Source organism: Odocoileus virginianus, chromosome 26 (assembly GCF_023699985.2).
Source record: "Odocoileus virginianus isolate 20LAN1187 ecotype Illinois chromosome 26, Ovbor_1.2, whole genome shotgun sequence".
Lineage (NCBI taxonomy): Eukaryota > Metazoa > Chordata > Mammalia > Artiodactyla > Cervidae > Odocoileus > Odocoileus virginianus.
In genome coordinates, this window is record NC_069699.1 from 47,007,675 (window position 1) to 47,029,514 (window position 21,840).

At 46.0% G+C, this 21,840-nt stretch overlaps 1 protein-coding gene across 6 annotated transcripts in view; it reads right to left on the minus strand.

Moving 5' to 3' along the window:
• Positions 1 to 21,840, minus strand: part of DAG1 (dystroglycan 1) — a 48,924-nt gene that overhangs the window by 14,586 nt on the left and 12,498 nt on the right. For 3 of the 6 annotated variants that reach the window (XM_020916089.2, XM_020916087.2, XM_020916085.2), the window contains exons 2-3: positions 15,206 to 15,304; positions 875 to 1,276 (exon numbers count right to left, since the gene is read on the minus strand). In XM_020916089.2, coding sequence (XP_020771748.2) covers positions 875 to 1,159 — 285 coding nt within the window. In that variant the 5' untranslated portion in view covers positions 1,160 to 1,276; positions 15,206 to 15,304. The remainder of the gene's footprint in view (positions 1 to 874; positions 1,277 to 15,205; positions 15,305 to 21,840) is intronic. The other 3 variants (XM_020916093.2, XM_020916091.2, XM_020916090.2) reach the window with 1 other exon arrangement.

A 21,840-nucleotide genomic window follows, 5' to 3' on the forward strand; every position in this document is an offset into this window, starting at 1 on the left:
TGCAGTGTCTGTGACTACTTTCATACTGCACTGGCCAAGTTGAGGAGTTGCAGCAGAAACTGTACAGCCAGCAAAGCCAAAAAATACTATCTGACTTTTTAAAAAGTAAGTGTGCTGACCTCCGCTCTAGAGATGCTCACAGCCTGAGGGGTATACCCCACCCACCCACACAGCCACCTTGCAAACTCACTCAGGAGCTAGGGGAAATTCCATAACCCTAAAGGGATGGTCCTTCTTCACACAGAAGCTTCCTGTTGCACCAAATTTCCATCTTCATTGGCCATCACTCTTCTGTTACATAGATCTCAGGTTCCCTTGTTCTCTGGGTTGCTTGAGAACAAAGGAGATGAGGCGAGGCTGAAATGTATGTACTAATTTTGGGTCTTAAGGAACCGAATATATTAGTAAACATAGAACACCCAAGCACAGCAAAACTCTTGATATTTACTTATACCTTATATTTAAAAAAATATTTTCAAAGCATTTAAAAGTTCCATATTTCTTGGGTTTAATTCCATGGTTAATGAAAGGAGACTGCTTCCTTATACACAAGCCCTTCCACCAAATCCCTAACTTGATGACCAAAAAAATCTTCCAGAGAGAACAGATGTAAAAGCTTTTTAATAGTGACACTCTCAAAACGGGAGCAAGAATAAAGGTTTTGGATGCTACTCTGAGGAACATGGGGACCCTCTAGTGAATGTCAGCAGCTGTCCCTCTCTGACAGGGACAGGGCCTGAAAGAATTCAGCTCAGAATTGTCAGACAATTGAAAAACTAAACTTCAACTAAAATAACCTAAAACTAACACTAAAATCAAAACTAAACTCCAAGATGAGAATTCTTCCTCAGTTACAGCTTCTATCCAGTCTCACCTTGATGACTTCTCCATTGGAGGCAATTAAATCTGCTGGAATGGTCACTCGAAATGAGCGTCCAACGACAGCCGTGCCATCAGGAATGCCAACCACCGTGGGAACAGCCTCGTGGAGGTCTGAGAGTACGGAGTGCATGGACGCCTCGAGCTGGTTCTCCCAGTCCCTGACGGCCTCCGAAGGTTCACTGGGCCAGTGGGACTGAGTCACAGCCACGGACACCAGAAGTAGAAAGGTCCTCCCCCAGAGGGGAGGCAACAGCGACGGGCCCACAGACATCCTCATCCCCGGCTCAAGTCTGTTCAGGCAGATAAGTCTCTCCAAGAAGGGAAACAAGCGACGTGGTCCCAGAACTGGGTCCTCACCCTCTGCACGCCTGCTCCATCCCAGAGCACCCAGAGCCTGAAAAAGAAGAGGAGGAGACTCAGACTTCAGCAACTTTCATGGTTTCCAAGTTGAGCACAGGCCGTTAATACCCTCTAAGTGTTCCTACCCAAAATATCTACCCTGAGTTGGATTAAGTCTCCCCCCGCAAGGCCCAGGGTGAGAGCCACGTGGCTCCTGAACACTGGAAACGTGGCTGGTCCATTGAGTATAAAACACACAGCAGATTCTGAACACTAAGTATAAAAAAGGAATGTAAAATATCTCGTTAATACCTTAAAAATATTGATTACACATTGAAATATTCTGGATATAAAAATATCTAATATAGTTAAGTAACTATTAATAAATAGTACATAATAAAAATATTAAATACATGATTAAAATTAACTCCACCTGCTTATTTTTTTCCATATGGCTACCAGAAAATATTAAATGACACAGTGGATCACATCATCATATTTTTGTTGGGTAGTGCTGCTCTATACCTAACTTCCATTTTATAGGAAACACGGGGCCATGAAGACACAATCAGACAAATCTGGAAGGTGTGACAGGACCTTCTACAAGATAACTGATCTGGTCTTTCCAAATGCTGACACCTCTAAATATAAGGGGACTATTCTAGATTTAAAGACTGCAACCAGATGCAGTGTGTACATCTTGACTGGATCCTGGACTTACTTTGTTTTTATTTTTTATTGAAGTACAGTTAAATTACAGTGTTAACTACTGTTGCACAGCAAAGTGACTCCATTATACGTGTATGTACATTCTTTTTCATATTCTTCTCCATTATGGTTTACCACAAGATACTGAATACCATTCCCTGTGCTATTCAGTAGGGCCTTGTTTATCCATTCTATACATACCAGTTTGCATGTGCTAATTCCAAACTCCCAATCCAACCCTCTGCCACCCGCTGCCAGCCTGGTAACCACCACATCTTCTGTGTCCCTGATTCTATTTCTGGTTCACAGATAGGTTCATTTGTGTGAGTTACTTTTTTTTTTTTTGGAGTAACTTTTAAAAAAAAACAAGAAACACACACAAGACCAGCTCCCAAAGAGATAACTGACCAATTCTGTATGTGGGCTGGAGAGTAAATTTATTGTTAATTTTCCTAGGTGTAATGATGGCAGTGTGACTTGATAACATCATCCTCAATTCTGAAGTATTTAGAGATGAAGTGTTAAAAATGTCTGCAACTCATTTTGAATTGGTCCACTGGGGAAAAAAACATGTGCATGTATACAAAGAGATAAGACAATATGGCAAATACCACATATACTTTTGGAAAAACTGAAATACCAAGTATTTGCACAGAGGAGTGTGGCCAACTGCCCACTTCTTACACCCCCAATACTGCCTATATTTGCACTCAGTGCTACTGAACAAAATTGACTTGAACTCTCTTACCCCCCCACCCCCAATAGTGCCTAAAACCCTACACATCGTCTCCTGTCCGCCATACCAGCTTCAAGCAGTTCATAACCTCACTGTGGGGCTTTCTGGGTGCCCACAGATGTCCACAACCATCACAAGCAATTTCCCATTCTGAAAAGGGAAGAAGCCCTGCCCTGAGCCAAGCTGTCTTGGGGCCACGTGATACTTTCTGACGTGGGTAATGAAAAGTAAATAAAAACACTGAAGAAAACAAGGTCACTGAAACAGCCAGCATACTCTAAAGTCAGTGTAAGTCCAAGCCAAAGCCAAGAGGATTTTTTCAATGTTGATTTTGCTATTCCTGTTCTTATTTTTTGAACTAAAATTCATGAGACAAAAGCCAAGAAAGTATAACAATCCTGAGGGTTGGAAGTCCTATCCTACCACACCAAGACTTATCACAAAGCTACTGTATCAGGTGGGGCAGAGGAGACAGCGGACTGCGGAACCAGTGAAAGTGGAAGTTGCTCAGTTGTGTCTGACTCTTTGCAAACTCACTGACTATAGAATCCATGGAATTCTCCAGGCCAGAATACTGGAGTGGGCAGCCTTTCCCTTCTCCAGGGGATCTTCCCAACCCAGGGATCAAACCCAGATCTCCTGCATTGCAGGCGGATTCTTTACCAGCTGATATGCAAGGGAAGCAGAGGGAGAGCCAAAACCAGCTCGCCAAGAGATTCAAAGGTGCCAGGACAAGTGGCCATCTATGTAGGAAAAAAGTCAGGTTCTTCTGTCATTTCTCCATCGAAAACAAAACAAATCCCAGGTGGGTTAGATACACAGATGTAAAAAACTCTGAAATTTTTAGAATATAGTAGAATATCAGCATAAGGAAGGATTTCATTTTTAAAGATATCCAAAAACACAAAACTTAGAAGAAAAAGACAAACTGGACTTTCACTTCTAAGAAGATGAAGGAGGTGTATTTCTCCTTAGTCTCCCACTAAATACAAGGTGAAATTCTAGACACTATATATATAAAAATAAATGAGACTTTTTTTAAGATGAGACTCTTAAAAAAAGTCAAGAGAAGGCAGAGCAGCTAGGGACCCCAGGATTCAAGGAATGATAAAAGTAGTGAGCTCCCTGCGTCTTCTTTTTGACTCATATATCCCAGAAGTGGGAGCTGAAGAAGCTGGCAACCCAGAAATGCCAACAGATGAGGCAAAAAACATCCTAACAAAAGTCTGTTCTCTCTAGCCAAAGGAGCAGGAAGGGGGTAGGCTAGCAAGACAGAAAACATTTAGACAATAACAGCTCTATTCGAGCCAAACACCACAGAAAAAAACTGTGGCCCTACTCCTACCCATGCTGGCAAAGGCCAAGTGGGGAGCCTAGACTTCCACCCTCAGGAGGCTGTAATAAGACGCCCTAATATCTCCACTGGGGAGGGCACTGGGACTTTCATCCCCACTGGCCAGAAACAATGCACCACCCTCTTCCTCCAGCCTCATGGTATCAGTGGAGACTACTTGGGAACCTAGACTTCTATATACTCCCACCCAAGTAATAAGCAGCAGTCTCTCCCCTTCCCTGCTGGATGGTGTCAGGGGTGGACTTTATAAGTCAGAATTTTATAATCACTGCTCAGCAGTGGCGAGGCCTACAGAACTAGAACTCGAGATCTTTGCAGCAGTGTTCAGGCTTTTCTCTAGTTGTGGCAAGCGGGCCCCAGGGTGCGTGGGCTTAGCAACTGCATTTCAAGGGCTTAGGTGCCCCATGGCCTAAGGGATCTTATTTCCCAGACCAGGGATCAAACCCAAGTTCCCTGCATCGGAAGGTGTATTCTTTTTTTTTTTTTTTTGTCTTTTTTTTTCGGAAGGTGTATTCTTAACCACTGGATCACCAGGGAAGTTCCCATTCATGTAACATTCTTGAAGTGACAAAATTTTTTAGAGAACAGATTAGTGGTTGCCAGGAGTTAAAGAGGGAGTTAGGAGAGGAAGGAAGGAGACGTGGATCTGAATGGTGATGAAAAGGTTCTGTATTTTGACTGTATAAACATCAATATCCCACTTGTAATACTGTAATATTATTTAAGATGTTATCATGGGGGGAAATATGTATGGGTAAAGGGCATAGAGGATCTCTCAGTATTATTTTTAACAACTGCATATGAATCTACAATTATTTCAAAAAAAAAAATGTTTTAACCTGCCCCCTAAAAAAAGAAATCGGAATTAGAATTTTAAATTTCTGTACAATAAAAGGATACCATAAAGAAAGTAAAAAGGACCAAGCACAGCCTGGCAGAGAGCTTTTTCAGGGCATACAGTAGCTGAAGGAGTCCTATCAAAATATATCAGGTGCCCTAAAGCAATAAAAATGGATTGAGGAGATAACAAGTACTTTACAGAAAACCTGAATAGCAACAAACATACAAAAAGATGCTCAACCTCACTAGTTATCAAGGAAAAGGAAGTTAAAGCATCATAAAAAGCTTGTCTGCCCACCAGACTTGCCAGCAGTATTAAATGCCATACTTCTCAAGGGAGACACCAAATAACCATGGATTTAGAAGCTGAGGTCCTACAGGCATCAGTGCCAAGAACGACTTAACTCCCAGTGAGGTCCTCTACCAGGAAAGGCAAGGTAGGAGACACCCAAGCTCTCCAACAGCTGGTGTTTACTGCACCCTGGGTGGAGGCCTTCTCCTGAGACCCTTATAAACTGCCCCAAATTAAAAGAATTTCTTGAAGCTCTTTTCTGTGTTTTTGTTTATTTTTAAATATCTCCCAGTTTCTTAACTGTCTGTGCTTCTGTACCCCTTTTACAGTTTATCACTTAATTGTTTTAATTTTCTGGGTCTTCTGTTTTATACTATCTTAAATCGTAACTTTAGGGTTTCTTTTACTGTCCCATAGAGCTTTCTCCAGTGGCCTTTTCCTTTCTTATACACAGTAATTACTATTTAGTAAATGGTGCAGCTTAATCAACACCCCCACAAGACTGTAAGCTGTAGAAGTCAAGGGCAGGAACGCATCCGTTGCAATCACTGATGTATGCGAAGCACACACCTAATACATGAATGGAGAGGATACAAGAGGTGTTTTTTGTTTTTTTAAATCTTGTTCCCAGGTCTTCACTCTTCTGTGCACTTACTTTTCTATTTATTAGATCCAGACGACCTTTAACTTTTCCGATCAGATTCTCCATTTAAACATTCTCAGCTTATGTGAAAACAAGCCGACAGTATAAGACACACCCTTTCCTAGCAGGAACATAAGCTCAGTCTGCTATCTGTGGACATATGACGATACAGGGTATCTGGTTCATGAGCATGACTAAGTGTTCTGCATTTAGCAAGCGGGCAGTGACCAGGGCACAGCTCCAACTGCTGCTATGTGTTGGTTTTCCATGTTCTGGGGAACATGTTCTGTTCAAGAAAAGGTCTTCTTGAAAATCGGCCTTGTATAGTTCTGACACTGCTGCTGCTGCTGCTAAGTCACTTCAGTCGTGTCCGACTCTGTGCGACCTCATAGACGGCAGCCCACCAGGCTCCCCCATCCCTGGGATTCTCCAGGCAAGAACACTGGAGTGGGTTGCCATTTCCTTGTCCAATGCATGAGAGTGAAAAATGAAAGTTAAGTCGCTCAGTCATGTCCAACTCTTAGCGACCTCATGGACTGCAGCCCACCAGGCTCCTCTGTCCATGGGATTTTCCAGGCCAGAGTACTGGAGTAGGGTGCCATTCCTTTCTCCACTGGCTTCCTATAAACAAGGGTCAGTCTCCCTGTGCTAGGAACTTGTCAGGCTGAATCCAAACACCAGGATTAGGACATCCCTCTGGGATACACATCAAGTCATATAGTAGGTCATCCAGAGGTTGAGGCACTACAGAGATCCTCCTCCCCATTTTTCGGAAGCAAGGCCTAAAGAGAGGTAAACACTCAACCATGGTCACACAGCCTGTGGCCAGAACATGGTGGGAGGAGAAGGTGCTCAGGAACCAGAGAAAGACTATGGTCAGAGTCACCCAGTCTCCCTGACACAGCTGCTCATTTCAACACTGCACATGCACACTCACAGGATACCCTCTGGACCCAGGAAATGCTAACAGTAGCCCAAGAACACGTCTTGGCTAAACTCACCACTGTTTGGCTGATAGAGGCTGCTGAAGCTCTCCTGCTGAGAAATGGGTAGTGGCTTTGCATAACGTACTCCTCTGTGCCAGGCCCCAGTGCAATGTCTCCCACCAAGTCTGGGCTGAGCACTGCTCCAGACCCCAGCAAAATCCAACTCTGTGAAGAGGGACCTTCCCAGAGCCTGGGTGAAGCCCTGACACTCTAAACGCCTGCTCGGCAAGCCACGGCATACAGTGTGGGAAATGGGCACACTTCCTTTCTCCAGCTGTGACGCTGGGGACTCTCCAGTGATGGGCAGAAATACAAAGCCAAGTTTTCAGCAGCTGTCTACCAAGTGGTATCCTCTGCGAAATAAAATACATCCAATCTGCCTTGGAAGCAGGTGCGTTTCAAGCTGACCACATCAGGCAGCAGGGACACAACTACAGACTCAACGGCAATTATTCAGTGATGGACGAGGACCCAGACACCGGAGGCAGAGTTCGCCAGAATGAATGTTCCTGGCCTCTCTCCCGGCACTAATCCCTCACTCTAGGCAAATGAAGCACGTGGAGGGGGCGGGCAGAGCATCCTGGGCCCCTGTCCAGACACACCTGGATCCCTGGGAACCAGGACTCCCTCTGGAATCCCAGCCCCAGGAAAGCAGAAGTTCTGCCCCACTAAGGTTGTCTCCCAGCCCTGCAAGTACCACAAACACAGGGGCGGCTCAGGCAATAAAAACTTTCCACTCAAAAACTCGAGGAACAAATGCACTCATGGCACTAACACAATTCAGAGTGAACTCAATGTTTCCTCACATGCAGACAAGCCCACAGAGAATGAAACTTTAAAATATCTTAAATGATGAAAAGGAATCATCTTAACTGAAACAACCACCTCAGGTTCCATCCATCAAGAAGGCTTTTGTCCAGACACTCAGAAGTTAAAAGTAAATGTTAAATGTCTATTATTAATCTAAAAATCCTGGAGAGTTAACCAGTTTAAAACTGCTCAATCTGACTGCCAACAGGATGTTCTCAACACAATGGAAAACAATAGTGTGAAGTCACTGTTTACTTGGGTTTTAAATACCAAAAAGATGGGCAGATTTCTCTGCTCTGAGTTTAAAACAGGCCTTTTTCACACCTTAGCGTCAGATAAGGAAGGCGCAGAGCCAAGTCACTGCTGAAGATGCAAGATGTCACCTTCAAATCGTTCACAGCGCGCAGGAGGCAGGAGAGGTTCCCCTGACATGAGGCAGGTTCCTGTCTGGCCTGTGAGCCATGGGAGCATCACCAGAGGTGTGGGGGCGGCCTGGCAAAGACACCAGCAGGAGCTCGGGAATGCACCAAGGGTCCGGGGCCACATACACAGCAAGAGACTCAAAAGTAAAAAAATACGTGGGAGGAAAAAATGACCACCTGTGAGAAGCAAGCACTACTCAACAGTCTATCAAACAGAAACACTATGTGAACACCTCTCTCGCTCGGAGAACTCTTGCAGACGCTCAGTGATCACAGATACCAAAAGCGGAGGTCCAGGAAGGGCAGTGGTTTCTGCTGACGGTGGTGTGGTTTTCCTTCCTTCCTTTCAGGCAGGAAGGAAATAAAGGTTTTCTACCTGGGCACAATCCCCCTCAGGTGCAAACACATCCCAGAGGAAGGAAAGAAAGGCAAGGTTCAGAAGCCAGGGCCGAACGGCCATTTCTTCACTGGGCTGTGATTTCAAACCTGGGTAGATCTTTAACATCCTATGTGACAGAGCTCACAGAAAAACCAGCTCCTTCTACACTCCACTGAACTCCATGTGCTGCTGTTAAACATTACTCAGTACTCACTGCACACGGAAAACAATTAGGATGGTGAAGTTTTATGTTGTTTATCACAGTTCTTAAAAAATTTAATGGTTAAGGTGGCAAACTTTGTTATATATATTTTACTACAATTATAAATATCTTTTGAAACTCCACATCACTCAAGAGTTACACCAATTAGACTTTAGGAAAAACACTTAGGAGACTTAGATCAACTTTTAATTATTGACTAAAAGTGCCTCAGGCAAATTCCCTGGCAGTCCAGTGGTTTGGTGTCTGTGCTCTCACTGTTGAGAGGCTGGGTCCGATCCCTAGTTGGGGAACTAAGATCCCATAAGCTGTATGGTGCAGCCAAAAAATAAATAAAAGTGCCTCGGGTAAGGCACCAAGGCTGGAAAAGGATAAACTGAGAGCCCAAGCACAAGGACCAGGCCTAACTGTTCGTTTGGCTGCAGCAGCTGGACTCTTTTCAGGTGGGATGGAAGCAGTGGAGTAAGTGTGAGAGGTAGGTGGCCAGACCCAGCAGAAACAAGCAGAAATGAATTACTCCATTCACATACCCTTGTGGCATCCAAGGACCCAATTAAAGTAAATTACAATTATCCCAAGACAGCCCAACAATAATTAACACTTCAGTGCATGTTTTCCGACTACCTACCCTGTGCTATGTGTGAGGCTTCATTTGCTACGCATGTAGTCTTTCCAAGTTTCATACAAAAATAGTCAATTAAGATTTACATACATTACTAATAAGAGGTAATAAATGAAATACTTATATATTATACACAAGAGGCAATAAACTAAACACAAGTATTTTTCAAGTAGGTGCTTACTAGAAAATACAAGTTGCAATGATACCCCAAACTTCCTCTGGCTATCCAACCCATCTCAGGAAAAAGGTAGGGCTGGGATAACACTGTAAGGGCAGGATGGCTGGTACCTGTCAGGTCAAGGCTGGACGCCAAGCGCTGCCCAGAGAGGAAAGGGAGAAGCAGAGGTCCCCCTCCTGGAGGGGTCCGGGGCCACAGACGCTCTGCTGCCCTCTCCCCCACTGGCGCCGAGCACCGAGCAGGTCTTCAGCAGATACCAGGGTATAGTGACAGGGTTTCCACTGAGTCCCCAAAATGATTCACCAAGCGCAAAGCAAATAATCATCTGACTTCATGCTTTAAGGGCTTTCCTGGTGGCTCAGCTGGTAAAGAATCCCCCAGCAATGTGGGAGACCTGGGTTCGATCCCTGGGTTGGGAAGATCCCCTGGAGAAGGGTAAGGCTACCCACTCCAGTATTCTGGCCTGGAGAATTCCATGGACTATATAGTGCATGGGGTCACAAAGAGTGAGTTAGACACGACTAAGCCACTTTCATTTCACTTCACACTTTGAAGTTAAAAGCTGAGCTTTCTGATATTTGTTTCTGCTGCTGCTACTGCTAAGTCGCTTCAGTCGTGTCTGACTCTGTGCGACCCCATAGACGGGCAGCCCACCATGCTCCCCCATCCCTGGAATTCTCCAGGCAAGAACACTGGAGTGGGCTGCCATTTCCTTCTCCAATGCATGAAAGTGAAAAGTGAAAGTGAAGTCACTCAGTTGTGTCTGACTCTTAGCGACCTCATGGACTGCAGCCTACCAGGCTCCTCTGTCCATGGGATTTTCCAGGCAAGAGTACTGGAGTGGGGTGCCACTGCCTTCTCCGTCCATTGTTCTACAAAAGACTAAAAATAAGTACCCTCACTCAAAACTAACATGCTAATTAGGCTTCAGTGAATTAAGGTTAGAAAAAGATAGTTGACTGCTGGCCTTCCTGACCTAACTAGCTACTCAGATTTCAGAACAGAGGAGTGAGATTAAATATCTGGGAGGCCCCAGCCACTACCAGCTCCCTCTTCAGGTCCCCCATTCCCGCAGCCCCCTTTGACCCCACCAGCAACCTCTCAATACAGGCGTCAGGAGCCAGACAGGGGAATCCCAGCCCAGCCCCTGGGACTGAGAGCTCTTGCACCCTCACAGGAAGATGCCATTGTTCTGGGTGTTTATCTAGGCAAACACGCAACATTCAACATTAAAAGCTATGACCTGGGTGGGAGGTAGGAGAGAGGTTCAAGAGGGAAGGGACATACGTATACCAATGACTGAATCATATCGATGCATGGCAGAAACCAATACAATATTATAAACAAATTATCCTCCAATTAAAAATAATTATAAAAAAATAAAGCTATGACTTGCTTTTGACTATAATCTTTTTGGGGGCCTCCTTCTTAAGGCCCGACCATCAAAAACATTTCAATCACACCAGAAATGGCCAGATCAACAAACCTTGTTTACAAAATGACAAGACACAACTAGCACCCTCTCCGTTTGCTCAGACTTTCTCGCTAGCAGAATTCCTTCCCTCCCACATATGGCTCTGTCCAACTGGGCAACCTACCTCAGCCTTGCCACAGCTACAAAATCTAAAGAATCGCAAACTTCTCCGGTCGGTTTTAGGGGTATGCTGCTGAAGGCTGGAGCAAAAAAGCCCAAAGATGGCCTTGCAGACTCTGGGAACCCCCGCACTGGAAAGCCACAGTGCCTCTGTGACCAGGCACCGAAGCAGTGAACAAGATCAATGCTGAGAAGGTCAAGCCATGCCTGACCTCAGAATCAGGCCTGAAGTGGAATGGACTTACATCCGGGTTGAACACAGCTGAAGAAACCCTTGAAAATGCCCTTGTCCTCACCTCCCACTGCTTCTACCTCCTCTTTCTACAGGCTTTGATCCCTCCCTGAGCACAAAGGAAGAAGTGGGTGTCCACTCAGTAGTAATTATTTGGAAATTCCTTCCTGACTTTTAGAAGCCAAGGATTCAAAATTAAAAGCAAAAACAGATAAGGGGAGGACAAATGCAGAGGACCGTCTGTCTTATCAAAAGGGCGCAGACACAATTTACCTCTTCCCAAGCACTGGGGAGACAGTAGCAGCTACCAAGTATTGTACTTTTCAGCAGTGGCCAGCCTTTCCTGATGCACGAAGGTGTTGTTTTCTTCTTTCAAACAGAGCCGAGATCTTCTAAATTTCCGAGCGGGGCCATCACCAAGCAAGAATGGATTCCCAGAGCACAAATGAACAAAGATTCCCACCAGCCCATAGCTGCATTCTTCAGATACTCTTCACATATTCTTTTCCCAAGGATCTTCACACCAAGGCATCCTGCACCCTTCCCAGGCTCTAGGTAAATCATCTGTGCTGGGGGCTAACTGCCTCTTCTGTAAATGACAAGTTTATTTCATGTCTTTTCATTGTATACCAAATCCAGTGAACCTTAAAAGATCTGTGGCCCTAAGAAAAGAGCTAATCAAGAGTCAGGAACATCTTTGCATTTATCTTACACAGGGATAAAGCAGGCACTGTGAAGGATTCATGGCAACACAGTCCTTCTAACAGGCTGGCCCCTCAAAGAACCACAGAGATAGCTCCTGCCCACTCATCAGAACGTCCTTGGTCAGAAAAGGAGACAGGAAGGCAGAAAGGTCACAAGCAAAAGAGAAAGTGTGAGTAAGCGAGATGGAGCTCTGTTTCTATCTTCTCAGACCCAAGCTGCCCCCGCAGAGCCTGACTGATAAAAGAGGACTTGGTCTCTGCCTCTCCATATGTCCCGTAACCTAGTCATCCCTTGATAAGATTTCTGCACAGTAGGCGAAGCTGAGACAAGACAGTCAGGACAACAACCAACAGGAACCAGAGAGAGTGCCCTCCATATCCTGCTCAAGCTGTTTATCCTAAGGCAGCAAGCTAGGCTGGAGACACTTTAGTGCGCGGAGAAAACGGCCACAAAGACCACAGTCCTCACTCTCTAGATGCCTCTTGTAGGGTCCTTTCTGGGATTTCACTGACTGTTACAACCCAAGTAGATGTCTCACCGTCAACGTGACTCAGAACTGGACAGGGAGCAAACGGAGCCTCCACCTCCTTGGAGATGTTTCTCATCCAAAGGGAGAGAGCAGCCCTCCAGTCCTGTGCCAGGATCACTGCCTGGATCACTGAGATCACTGCCCGCTGTATTCAGCAAATGAGTAGAGGAAAATCCTAACTTCTTTGTGACAAAGAACTAACAAGAGTAAATTCACCGGTCATCAGGAGCATTTATCTAGAAAGCAGCTTTTTAGTTTTCAAGTCAAGCTCTCTTTATAAACTCACACTCCTCAGACATCTCAAGTCACTCAACCTTTCTAAGGCTAAGAAGCAGGAAGTCACCCAGCACGCTCTTGACACCAGAGTTGCCACCTCTCTGACCCCAGAGATTACTGCAAATTTGAGCAGCAGTCTCTGAGAAGGTCCACCCTGTGAATGACTGCAGCTAGTTCAAAGAAGAGCAATTTAAAGCGTGCATATGTTTTCTTGGTTAACCTGCAATGCGACCAGGGACCTCAGCTATCCTTTGCTTTTACAGACGATTAAGTATTTGATTTTGACACTGACCATGGAGCCAGGAAAGCGACGAGGCCTGAACCTCAACAGGCATCTGAGACTCAGTGAGCACCTCATGCAGGACTGGGGTGCACCTGCCTGGCGCTGGTTACTTCTCTGTAGCTCACATCCTGCGGGATGACCCACAGCAACCAGCAGAGGGCCTGGGCACTGAAGCCTGTAAGTGGTTGCTGCACGGCAATTATTATGGGGTGGGGCACAACAGGCTTGAAAGGAATCACGCCCGAAACATTCTCAAGGAGAATGAACAGGTTCTAACTTCATTGACACCTCGACAGGGAAGCAGTGGTCCTACCCAACAGAACCTCAGATGTGGCGGTCCTCTGGGGATGGGACAGGGAAGAGGTCAGTGGTTACCAAAGGTCGCAGCAGTGCAGAGGGCAGAGCTGCCAGCCTAATGCTGCTTACTCGGGAAACCACCCACCTCAGTCCTCCATTAACCAATTAACCCTTCACTATGCCTTTCCTTATTAAATCCTCAGAATAGCGACAGCCCAGGGGCTGTATCTGATTTGTTCACATCGTCTTAACGATGGCACAGGGGGAACACAGGCCAGACCCAGGTCTTCCCACGACACCAGGACCCACCAAGGGAAACTATGTCAAAGGCCACCTGAAACACTAGGGCACATGGGCTTCATTGCCTTGATGGATACTGCCATTACTCCAAAGCTCTGACAACAGGGTGAAGGACACAGCCTCGTGGAGCTGCGCTTCAGGCAGTCCACAGCCCGGAACAAGGGTCCCTGGCGTTGATATTCAGGTATCTTTCCTCTTCAGAAATTAGCTCAGTGGTTCTGCTAATTTCTGTAATAGTTAAGTAGAAATAATTTTTGAGCAAGTGAAACATTCTTTTATTTTGTTGCTAAAGTCCATCTCATTCTGTTAATGTCGTGTGTTCACTTGTTCCACTTATAGCAAAAATCAAGAACTGGAACTCCTTTATTCAGTTCGAGAAATGCCTTTATTGAACTGCAACATGATTAAGTAACTGAATACAAAATTAGATTTATTTTAAAGACGTCAGTAAATAAACAATATGTACCATATGCATCCATATCCTGGCTTCTAATCGCTACTTTAACTAAAAGAAACCAAGGCTCCTTGTAGAAAGGGTTGACACCAGGCCGGGGAAAGGAACCTGAAACATCTTGTTGCACTGGAAATTGAGGAAGTGCTCAAACCATGATGGAGACATGTCAAAAGAACACAGGAGCCAACCTCTATGTTCCTGCTAGCCAAACCTGAGACAATCTGGGCCTCAAAATGAATGATGACAAGAATGGGTGATATCACACTAAGTTATCAATGTGAAATCACATACACAAAGCAATGAACAGAAAAGTGAAGGAGGCGAGAAGTCTCTTCTTTCAGTGAGATGACAATACAGAAGGAATGATGGTCTTAGAAGCATCACTGCATGCAGAAAGCAGAGGGTCCAAGTCTGATAAGGAATAGGATATTTGCGTAGTGTCCTCTCACGAATTACTTATTAATTGCAAAGGAAAAAACGACAACTTTACAAAGGAAAAAACTGTTAGGTACCTTCCCAGCCAGGGCTGATCTTCAGGACAAACCAGCATTGTGTACCTACTCACATGGGGCTGGTTATCAAAGACACTGTTGTAACAAGTGAGGAATCTAAACATGGAATGTAGTAACAGATTAGACATTGCACCAGTATGATATTTCCTCATACTGACAGACATATTGTGATCATGTAAGAGAATACCCTTATTCTTAGGAAAGACATGATTAGGTACTTAGGAGTAAAGGAGCATGGTGTTTGCCAATCACTCATTGATGGTTCAGGAGAAAAAAATGTATATAGAGAGAAAAGACAATGACAAAGCAAAAAGAAGGCAAAACAGAAACAAAGAGTGACTCAAGGTAGCGTATTTAGGAGTTTCCTGTACCACTCTAGCAATTTTTGTGCAATTCTGAAGTTGTATCCAGATTTTGAGTTACAAAAATCCGAGCTATGTGACATGACAAGAAGCGCTAAGAGAAAGGAAGGTGGGGCGTGGTCTGCCTCTCCTCTAGGACCTCAGTGCCTCCCCGACAAAGCAGCAATGTTCATCAGCACTTGTGCGGCAAAGTCAGTAGACGAGCTCTGTGAACACTCATGGCCTGAGTAACCCTCATCCTACCACTCACCTCACACCCTGCACTCTGTCCACCAGCGCTCCAGGCTCCAGGCTCCAAGCTCCGTGATGACGTGATTCAAAACAGCCCACCAGGCCCGTAAGTCCTCCTCTATAAGGCAAAATGGGAGTATCTTAAAACCATTTCCCTCTAGAAACCCTACAAAGTATACCAAAAAAGGACTTTGTTTATTTGTTTTAAAAGTGACTCGGATGATAATGGAAGAAAATGTCACACTGGGGCCTGAAATTACTACACTGGGCTATGTTTGCTCAAGATTAAAAATAGTTTCATCCTTTCTTCCCAGGAGCCTTCCCTCCTGGAGGGAAAAAACCCCTGACCAGACCTTCACCAAGTTCAGAGGCCCCAGAGCTAAACACAAGCTCTGGGCAGGCTGAAACCAGAGTTTCCCAGTATCAGATTTCCCACTAACCATCCCCGGGCATGATACAGAAGACACACAGTAAGCCTTGTAATGATGCCATCAGCTGTCAGGTCCTTGGACTTACTGCAATAAAAGTAATTCACATGGAGGTGAAACAGATTTCACCAGTATTCTACAACATACGTACATGAGGCTGGATTTCTTCAGCAGCTTTCCACAAATGACACATTTAACACATCTCTAAACATTTAAACTAGAACATCTCTTTTTATTTTATTCTTAAAAGTTCAAATGGAATCACACAGCTCGTAACTATTACTTTTTACACTTTGCTAGAACTGGAAGACCTCAGCCTGAGTGAGCAGATCCATTTCCTCACCCTCTACTGCTGCCTGTGGCACTGCTGTCCAAGCATCCTGCATGTTCTGGTCTGAAGGGTGCTCTCTCCCTCTCAGACATGCATGCTTCTGGCAAGAAACTGGAGGATAAAATCCCAGACACAGAACTGCTGGGTCAAAGGTTGTGTACCTTAGAACTGCTAGAGACTGGCAAAATACCCTTCAAAGTACATTCCGACTGAAACATATAAGTGACTTTTCCCTTACTTTCACTAAAACTGAGTTACTGTTAAACTCCTTCATTAATAACATGAGATGGAAGAAGGAGGAGGGAGGGACTGGTTGAAAGAATATGAGACAGCCTGCCCCTCTCACGCTGTTGAATTAATGGGCAGAGTGGGCAGTGGGTGTCATAAATTCAAGCTGGGAGTAATGGTGCTTCATAGTTAGCCAGTGTGAAAACAGGGGAGTGTGAGTGTCCAGATGACTAATGAATCAAAACATGGTGCTATGTTTTTCTAGTCAGACCTGACTACCTCAGAGGAAAATTGCTATGGAAAATTTACGAGCTAATTACTCCCAATAATAAGGTATCTGTGGTGTTCTCTGCTCCTATTGTGGGCCAGCCCTGGGCCAGGGTGCCTTCTGGGCCCACCCCAGAACAACTCTGGGCTCAGGGTAGCAGGGAAGCAAATACAAGTGCTGAGCCCAGGGAAGACAGGAGAGGGACGCTAGAGGGTACTTGGGGGCTCCCAAGTCTAATCTTCATACTGTAGCTTCACTTTTCTGAAAAACATTAACCTTTTCTAAATGGTATCGCTGAATCTAAGTTTGAGGCCTGTTGTCTTTCAACTTAGGGGCAAGGTCTCAGAGGAATGCTGGAGCCCAGCTGTCCTGGGGGTCACACCCTCCAGACTCTAGCAGCACTGGGGGAAGAACCATCTGTCCCAGGCCAGTGCAGCCATCTGGGACAGGCAGTTGTGTGTCTGAGCACAAAAGAAGTACTCACCAGTCCATTCCCATCTTCCTCTCGGAATCAGCCTAACTTGCACACATGACAATTAATCCAACAGAAAGTGGTGCCCACCACAGTGACGGACATACCAAAGCCCTTAGATGACCTTCCCAGCTCTACACCATGCTGGCTCCCGGTTCAAAAACTGCCGGAAAAGCAGGTGACACAGGCAACTTGATCAAGATGAAGGGTAAACAGGAACTGGGAACCACACTCTACCATGAGGACCATGATACAAACCCCTAGCAAAGGACATGAGGATAGAGAGGAACAGGAAGCCTTTCAGCAGCTGTTGTGGTTCCATTACCTTTTACAGGTACACATTAAACTACTGATGGATGAAATGACAGGATGTCTGAGATGTGCTCCAAAACAATGGGGGGGTGGAGGGGGACAACAGTCGGGAGTGTGAATGCGCAAGACTGGCCCATTGATGGATGGAAGTTGACGGATGTTGGGGCTGGTGACAGGCCCATGGGATTCATAGTACTGTCTTTGAGTGCACTTGAAATTCTCCACAAGACCAAAAGCAAAACACAACAAAGGCATACCAAGAAATTCCCAGCAATTTAAATGTGAAGTATATCTAAATCACTCTTAGCTGTTAGAAGCCATGGAAAAGAATGGCTTTTTATCAGTATTATTCACGACAGTCAAAAGTTAAAGACTACCCACATGTCCACCAACAGAGAAAGCAGTAAACTGTGGTATAGTCATATGTGAAATACTATACAACAAAAGAGAACAAACTGCTGTACAGACCCACAAAGATGTCAGATAACGTTCAGCAAGAAAAGACAGGCACGTCAAAGTACATATATACATTCTATACCATTCCACTTACATAAAGGTCAAGAGCAGTGTGAGACTTCACCGGTGGTCCAGTGGTTAATTAGAACTCACCTTGCAATGCGTGGGACTCGAGTTCGACCCCTGGTGAGGGAACTAAAATCATGCCACAACTAAGACCCCACACAGCCAAATAAATAAAGGTCAAGAAGAGCAAAACTAGGCTCAAGGCCAGAACAGTGGTTACCTCTGGGGAGATGCTGATTGGGTAAAGGCATGATAGAATCTACTGAAAATATTCTGTATCTTAATCTCAGTGGTCTATACATATGTAAAACTGTCAAGCTGTACATTTACGATTTATGTATATTGCTACATGTAAATTTTGCCTCGGCTGTTTTTGATACTGACAATTAAAAAAAAAAATCAAACACTACTAGTCAGCAGGTGATTCAGAGAAACAACATCTATAACAGAATAGATTTTCAAGAATGAGATGACTCTGCTCTGGCCCAGGATCATTTTGGTTGGGGTCTGCTACCTACCTGCCACTTGTTAACACTTGAGGTAAAAGCAAGGACTCCCTCTAAGGACCTTCACTCTTAGGAGTGAAGGACACCATAGCAGCCAACACCAGAAAACATGGCTTTAACTCCTGCTTCACCACCTAAGCAACTAGCCATAGCTGTGGCCTTGACCTCACCAAATTCTAAGGAATTCAATTCTTAAATGTAATGGTACAGATCTCGAATACAAGAAATTCAGCACTCCCCTCCCCGCTATGCCCGCTGCTGACATCAGCTCCTTTGGGCAGCTCCTGAGCAGTGCCCAGTAGCCTCTCCGGCCCTTCCACCCACACATCCCACGCCTCCCTGACTCTGCAATTCCTTACATTCTCCTCCCTAAAGGACAACCCTCAAAAAACTTGGATTCAAGGCAAGAAAACAAAGCCTGGTTGGTCTCCTTAGGCCTAACCAACCTTGATGCATACAGACGATGCAAAAATCTGAATGCACCTGGCTTCAAAAGTATTTAAGTGTAAAAATAAATGAAATTTTTAATGTGTGACTTAACAGCACAACGAAACCACCACAGGCATGTGGTAAGTGTCATAGTACTGGGGGAAAGCCAGATCAATTCTGGTACATCAATCACAAGACACCTCTTCTCAAGAGCAGTTCCCATCTGAAGGACAATGGGCTTGCTATATATTGGGTTGGCCAAAAAGCTCACATGGGATTTTCCGTTACAGTGTATGGAAAAACCCAAACAAATTCTTTGGCTGACCCCACTCACAGGTATAGGCCAGCCATGAGCAGAGCCCTGATCCTCCAGGGCCTCACGGCAACAGCTGACCCGGCAGCAGCGCTCTGAGGTGATCACGTAGTTGGCCCCACACCAGACCCTGGCTCAGCTGCTGCTGCTAAGTTGCATCAGTTGTGTCCGACTCTGTGTGATCCCATAGACAGCAGCCCACCAGGCTCCTCCATCCCTGGGATTCTCCAGGCAAGAACACTGGAGTGGGTTGCCATTTCCTTCTCCCATGCGTCAAAGTGAAAAGTGAAAGTGAAGTCGCTCAGTCGTGTCTGACTCTTAGTGACCCCATGGACTGCAGCCCACCAGGCTCCTCCCTCCATGGGATTTTCCAGGCAAGAGTACTGGAGAGGGGTGCCACTGCCTTCTCCGACCCTGGTTCAGGCTGCCCATCACATTTTGAGGTAAGCTGGGGTGGGCTTCAGACAAGAAAGCCAGGACTAGTGGACAAGTCCCTGGGCCTGAACCCTGAGGCTACCCTCGCACGGAAGCAGCACTCATCTTGGCCCTCCACATGCCCCCCTCTCCAGCCGCCAGCCAACACCACTGGCAGCCGACACACCTCCCCATCCTGTCAGGCGAGTCTCTGCACCCAGGGCTTGAGACCAGCAGGTGAGGCCACGACCACAGGTCACAAAAGGGTCCCACTATCCTCCCAACCTCCCTGGCCTGATGACGCAGATATGGCGAAAGACTATGGAGTCTGGCTGCTCTCTAAGCTCTGACCACTGGGGCTGTGTGCGCCCTACATGGAGAAGGCAGAGGCGCTGCCCTGGGGAGAAGGGTCAGTGTGGAGGAAGGAGGGAGGGCCTGGGAGGGCCCTCTGTGAACCCACCTCGGTGAATTATATTGCTTTTCAAAGTCACGACTCTTGTTTTGTGTTTATTCATTCATTCATTCATTTTTGGCTGTGCTGGGTCTTGGTCCCTGAGTGCAGGCTCTTCTCTAGTTGCAGTGCACGGGTTTCTCGTTTTGGTGACTTCTCTCGTTGCGGCTCGGGGGTTCCAGGGCATGGGGCTCAGCAGTTCTGTGGCGCACGGGCTTAGCTGACCCGTGGCATGTGACATCTTCCCAGACCAGGGATCGAACCCATGTCCCCTGCACTGGCAGGCGGATTCTTAACCACTGGACCACCAGGGAAGTCCCATCAACGAATTAGACCAGAGAACACATCCAGCCTTTTCCCCTTGCCACACCTGTCACACCCGTGCTGGGGAAACTGGTTTGACAAGGACTGCAGAGCCACTGAGAGGCTGAGCTGGCCTGGCCTCTCCTCAGGCCCCACTGTCCTGCCACAGAAGTGGCGCTCCGGCTCCCTGCCTATGAGCAAGATACGGAACAAAAGGAAAGCAAAGGCCCAAACCACCTCCACCTTGCCAGGAGGACCAGGGCTGAGGCCCATCGAGCCTTTAGATCCAGCTGCCGATTCATACTAAGCACAGACAAGAGCGTGCTGACCTGCACCCTGGGACACAATTGCTCAATCTGGACTGGGAGAGATCCCAGAGGTCTAAAGGCCCAGGTTCTACAGCAGATAACTGCCAGGAAACAGGACAGAGGGGGGGGAAATGTAGATAAAGAAACTTAAAACACATGCCAATTAACAAAAAATGTAAAAATTAAACTGCAGTGCCTAAGGACAGACATTTGGGAGAATAAAATCATTAAAAAAAAAAGTAAGGAAATGGCTATAAAAGGACCAGAGGGGGTCACCTTGGGAAGGAAGGGAAAGAGCAGGCTGTGGCAGGATTGGGGCTCACCAAGAAGCCTCTGGGGGAACAAATAAAGCTCTTTTCTTGACTTTATAATTTACTAAGTTCTACTTTTTTTGGAGGGGGGTGGTCTTGTTTTCTCCATTTTTATTTTTTAAACTAGTTAAGTTTTTCCCAAGTCAAAAATATATTAAATAAATAAATAAGATGAAGTAAACATAAAACTGGGCTTCCCTGGTGGCTCAGCTGGTAAAGAATCCACCTGCAATGCAGGAGACCTGGGTTTGATCCCTGGATTGTGAAGATCCCTTGAAAAAGGGAATGGCTACCCACTATGGTTTTCTGGCCTGGAGAATTCCATGGACTGTATAGTCCATGGGACCCCAAAGAGTCAGACACAACTGAGTGACTTTCACTTTCAAACATAAAACCAGTCCTGGAAGAGCTTGAGGGCTTTGCAAAGCAGCATTTGCAGAAAGAGAACTGCACCAGGAAGTCTGAAAAAGAGAGGGTGGCCTCACAGGCAATTGGAAGGGGACCTCCTCTAATTCAGGGGTTTGGCCTTGGGAACCACCACTGGCGGCTCACCCAAGTCCCACACTCTCCAATAGCTCTGCAGCTTGTTAAGCTGGTATTGCAGCCATAACAGGTTCCCACGGACTGAGTAAATAAAGGTAGTGTAGTTTTTTAAACTAGGTGCCCCCAAATCCCGACATGTCTAGTGATTACTTCACAGCAGATCTTCCTGACTCCCAGGGCCTGAAGGTTTTAACTTGCTCCTTTGGCAAAGCACACGAGCACTGCCTTTCAGGCCCCTCAACTCGGGGCAAGTCCAACCTCACAGCCTCTGTTTCTGTTCAGCTGGCTCTGTCTATGCGGCCTGAACTCTGTCATCTCAGGGTTGGCCAAAGTCACTATACCCGTCTCCCACCCCTACCGCTAGCTGACCTGGCCCATGGTGGCCTCCAGTTCCCACCCCTCACCATCCCCAGACAGTAACCCCTTGCACACCTGCCTCCTCCGCTGACTTGGGGGTTAACAACGCAAACAGAGCAAGGTTCCTCCACACACTGGGAGTGATCTTCTCCCTCCCA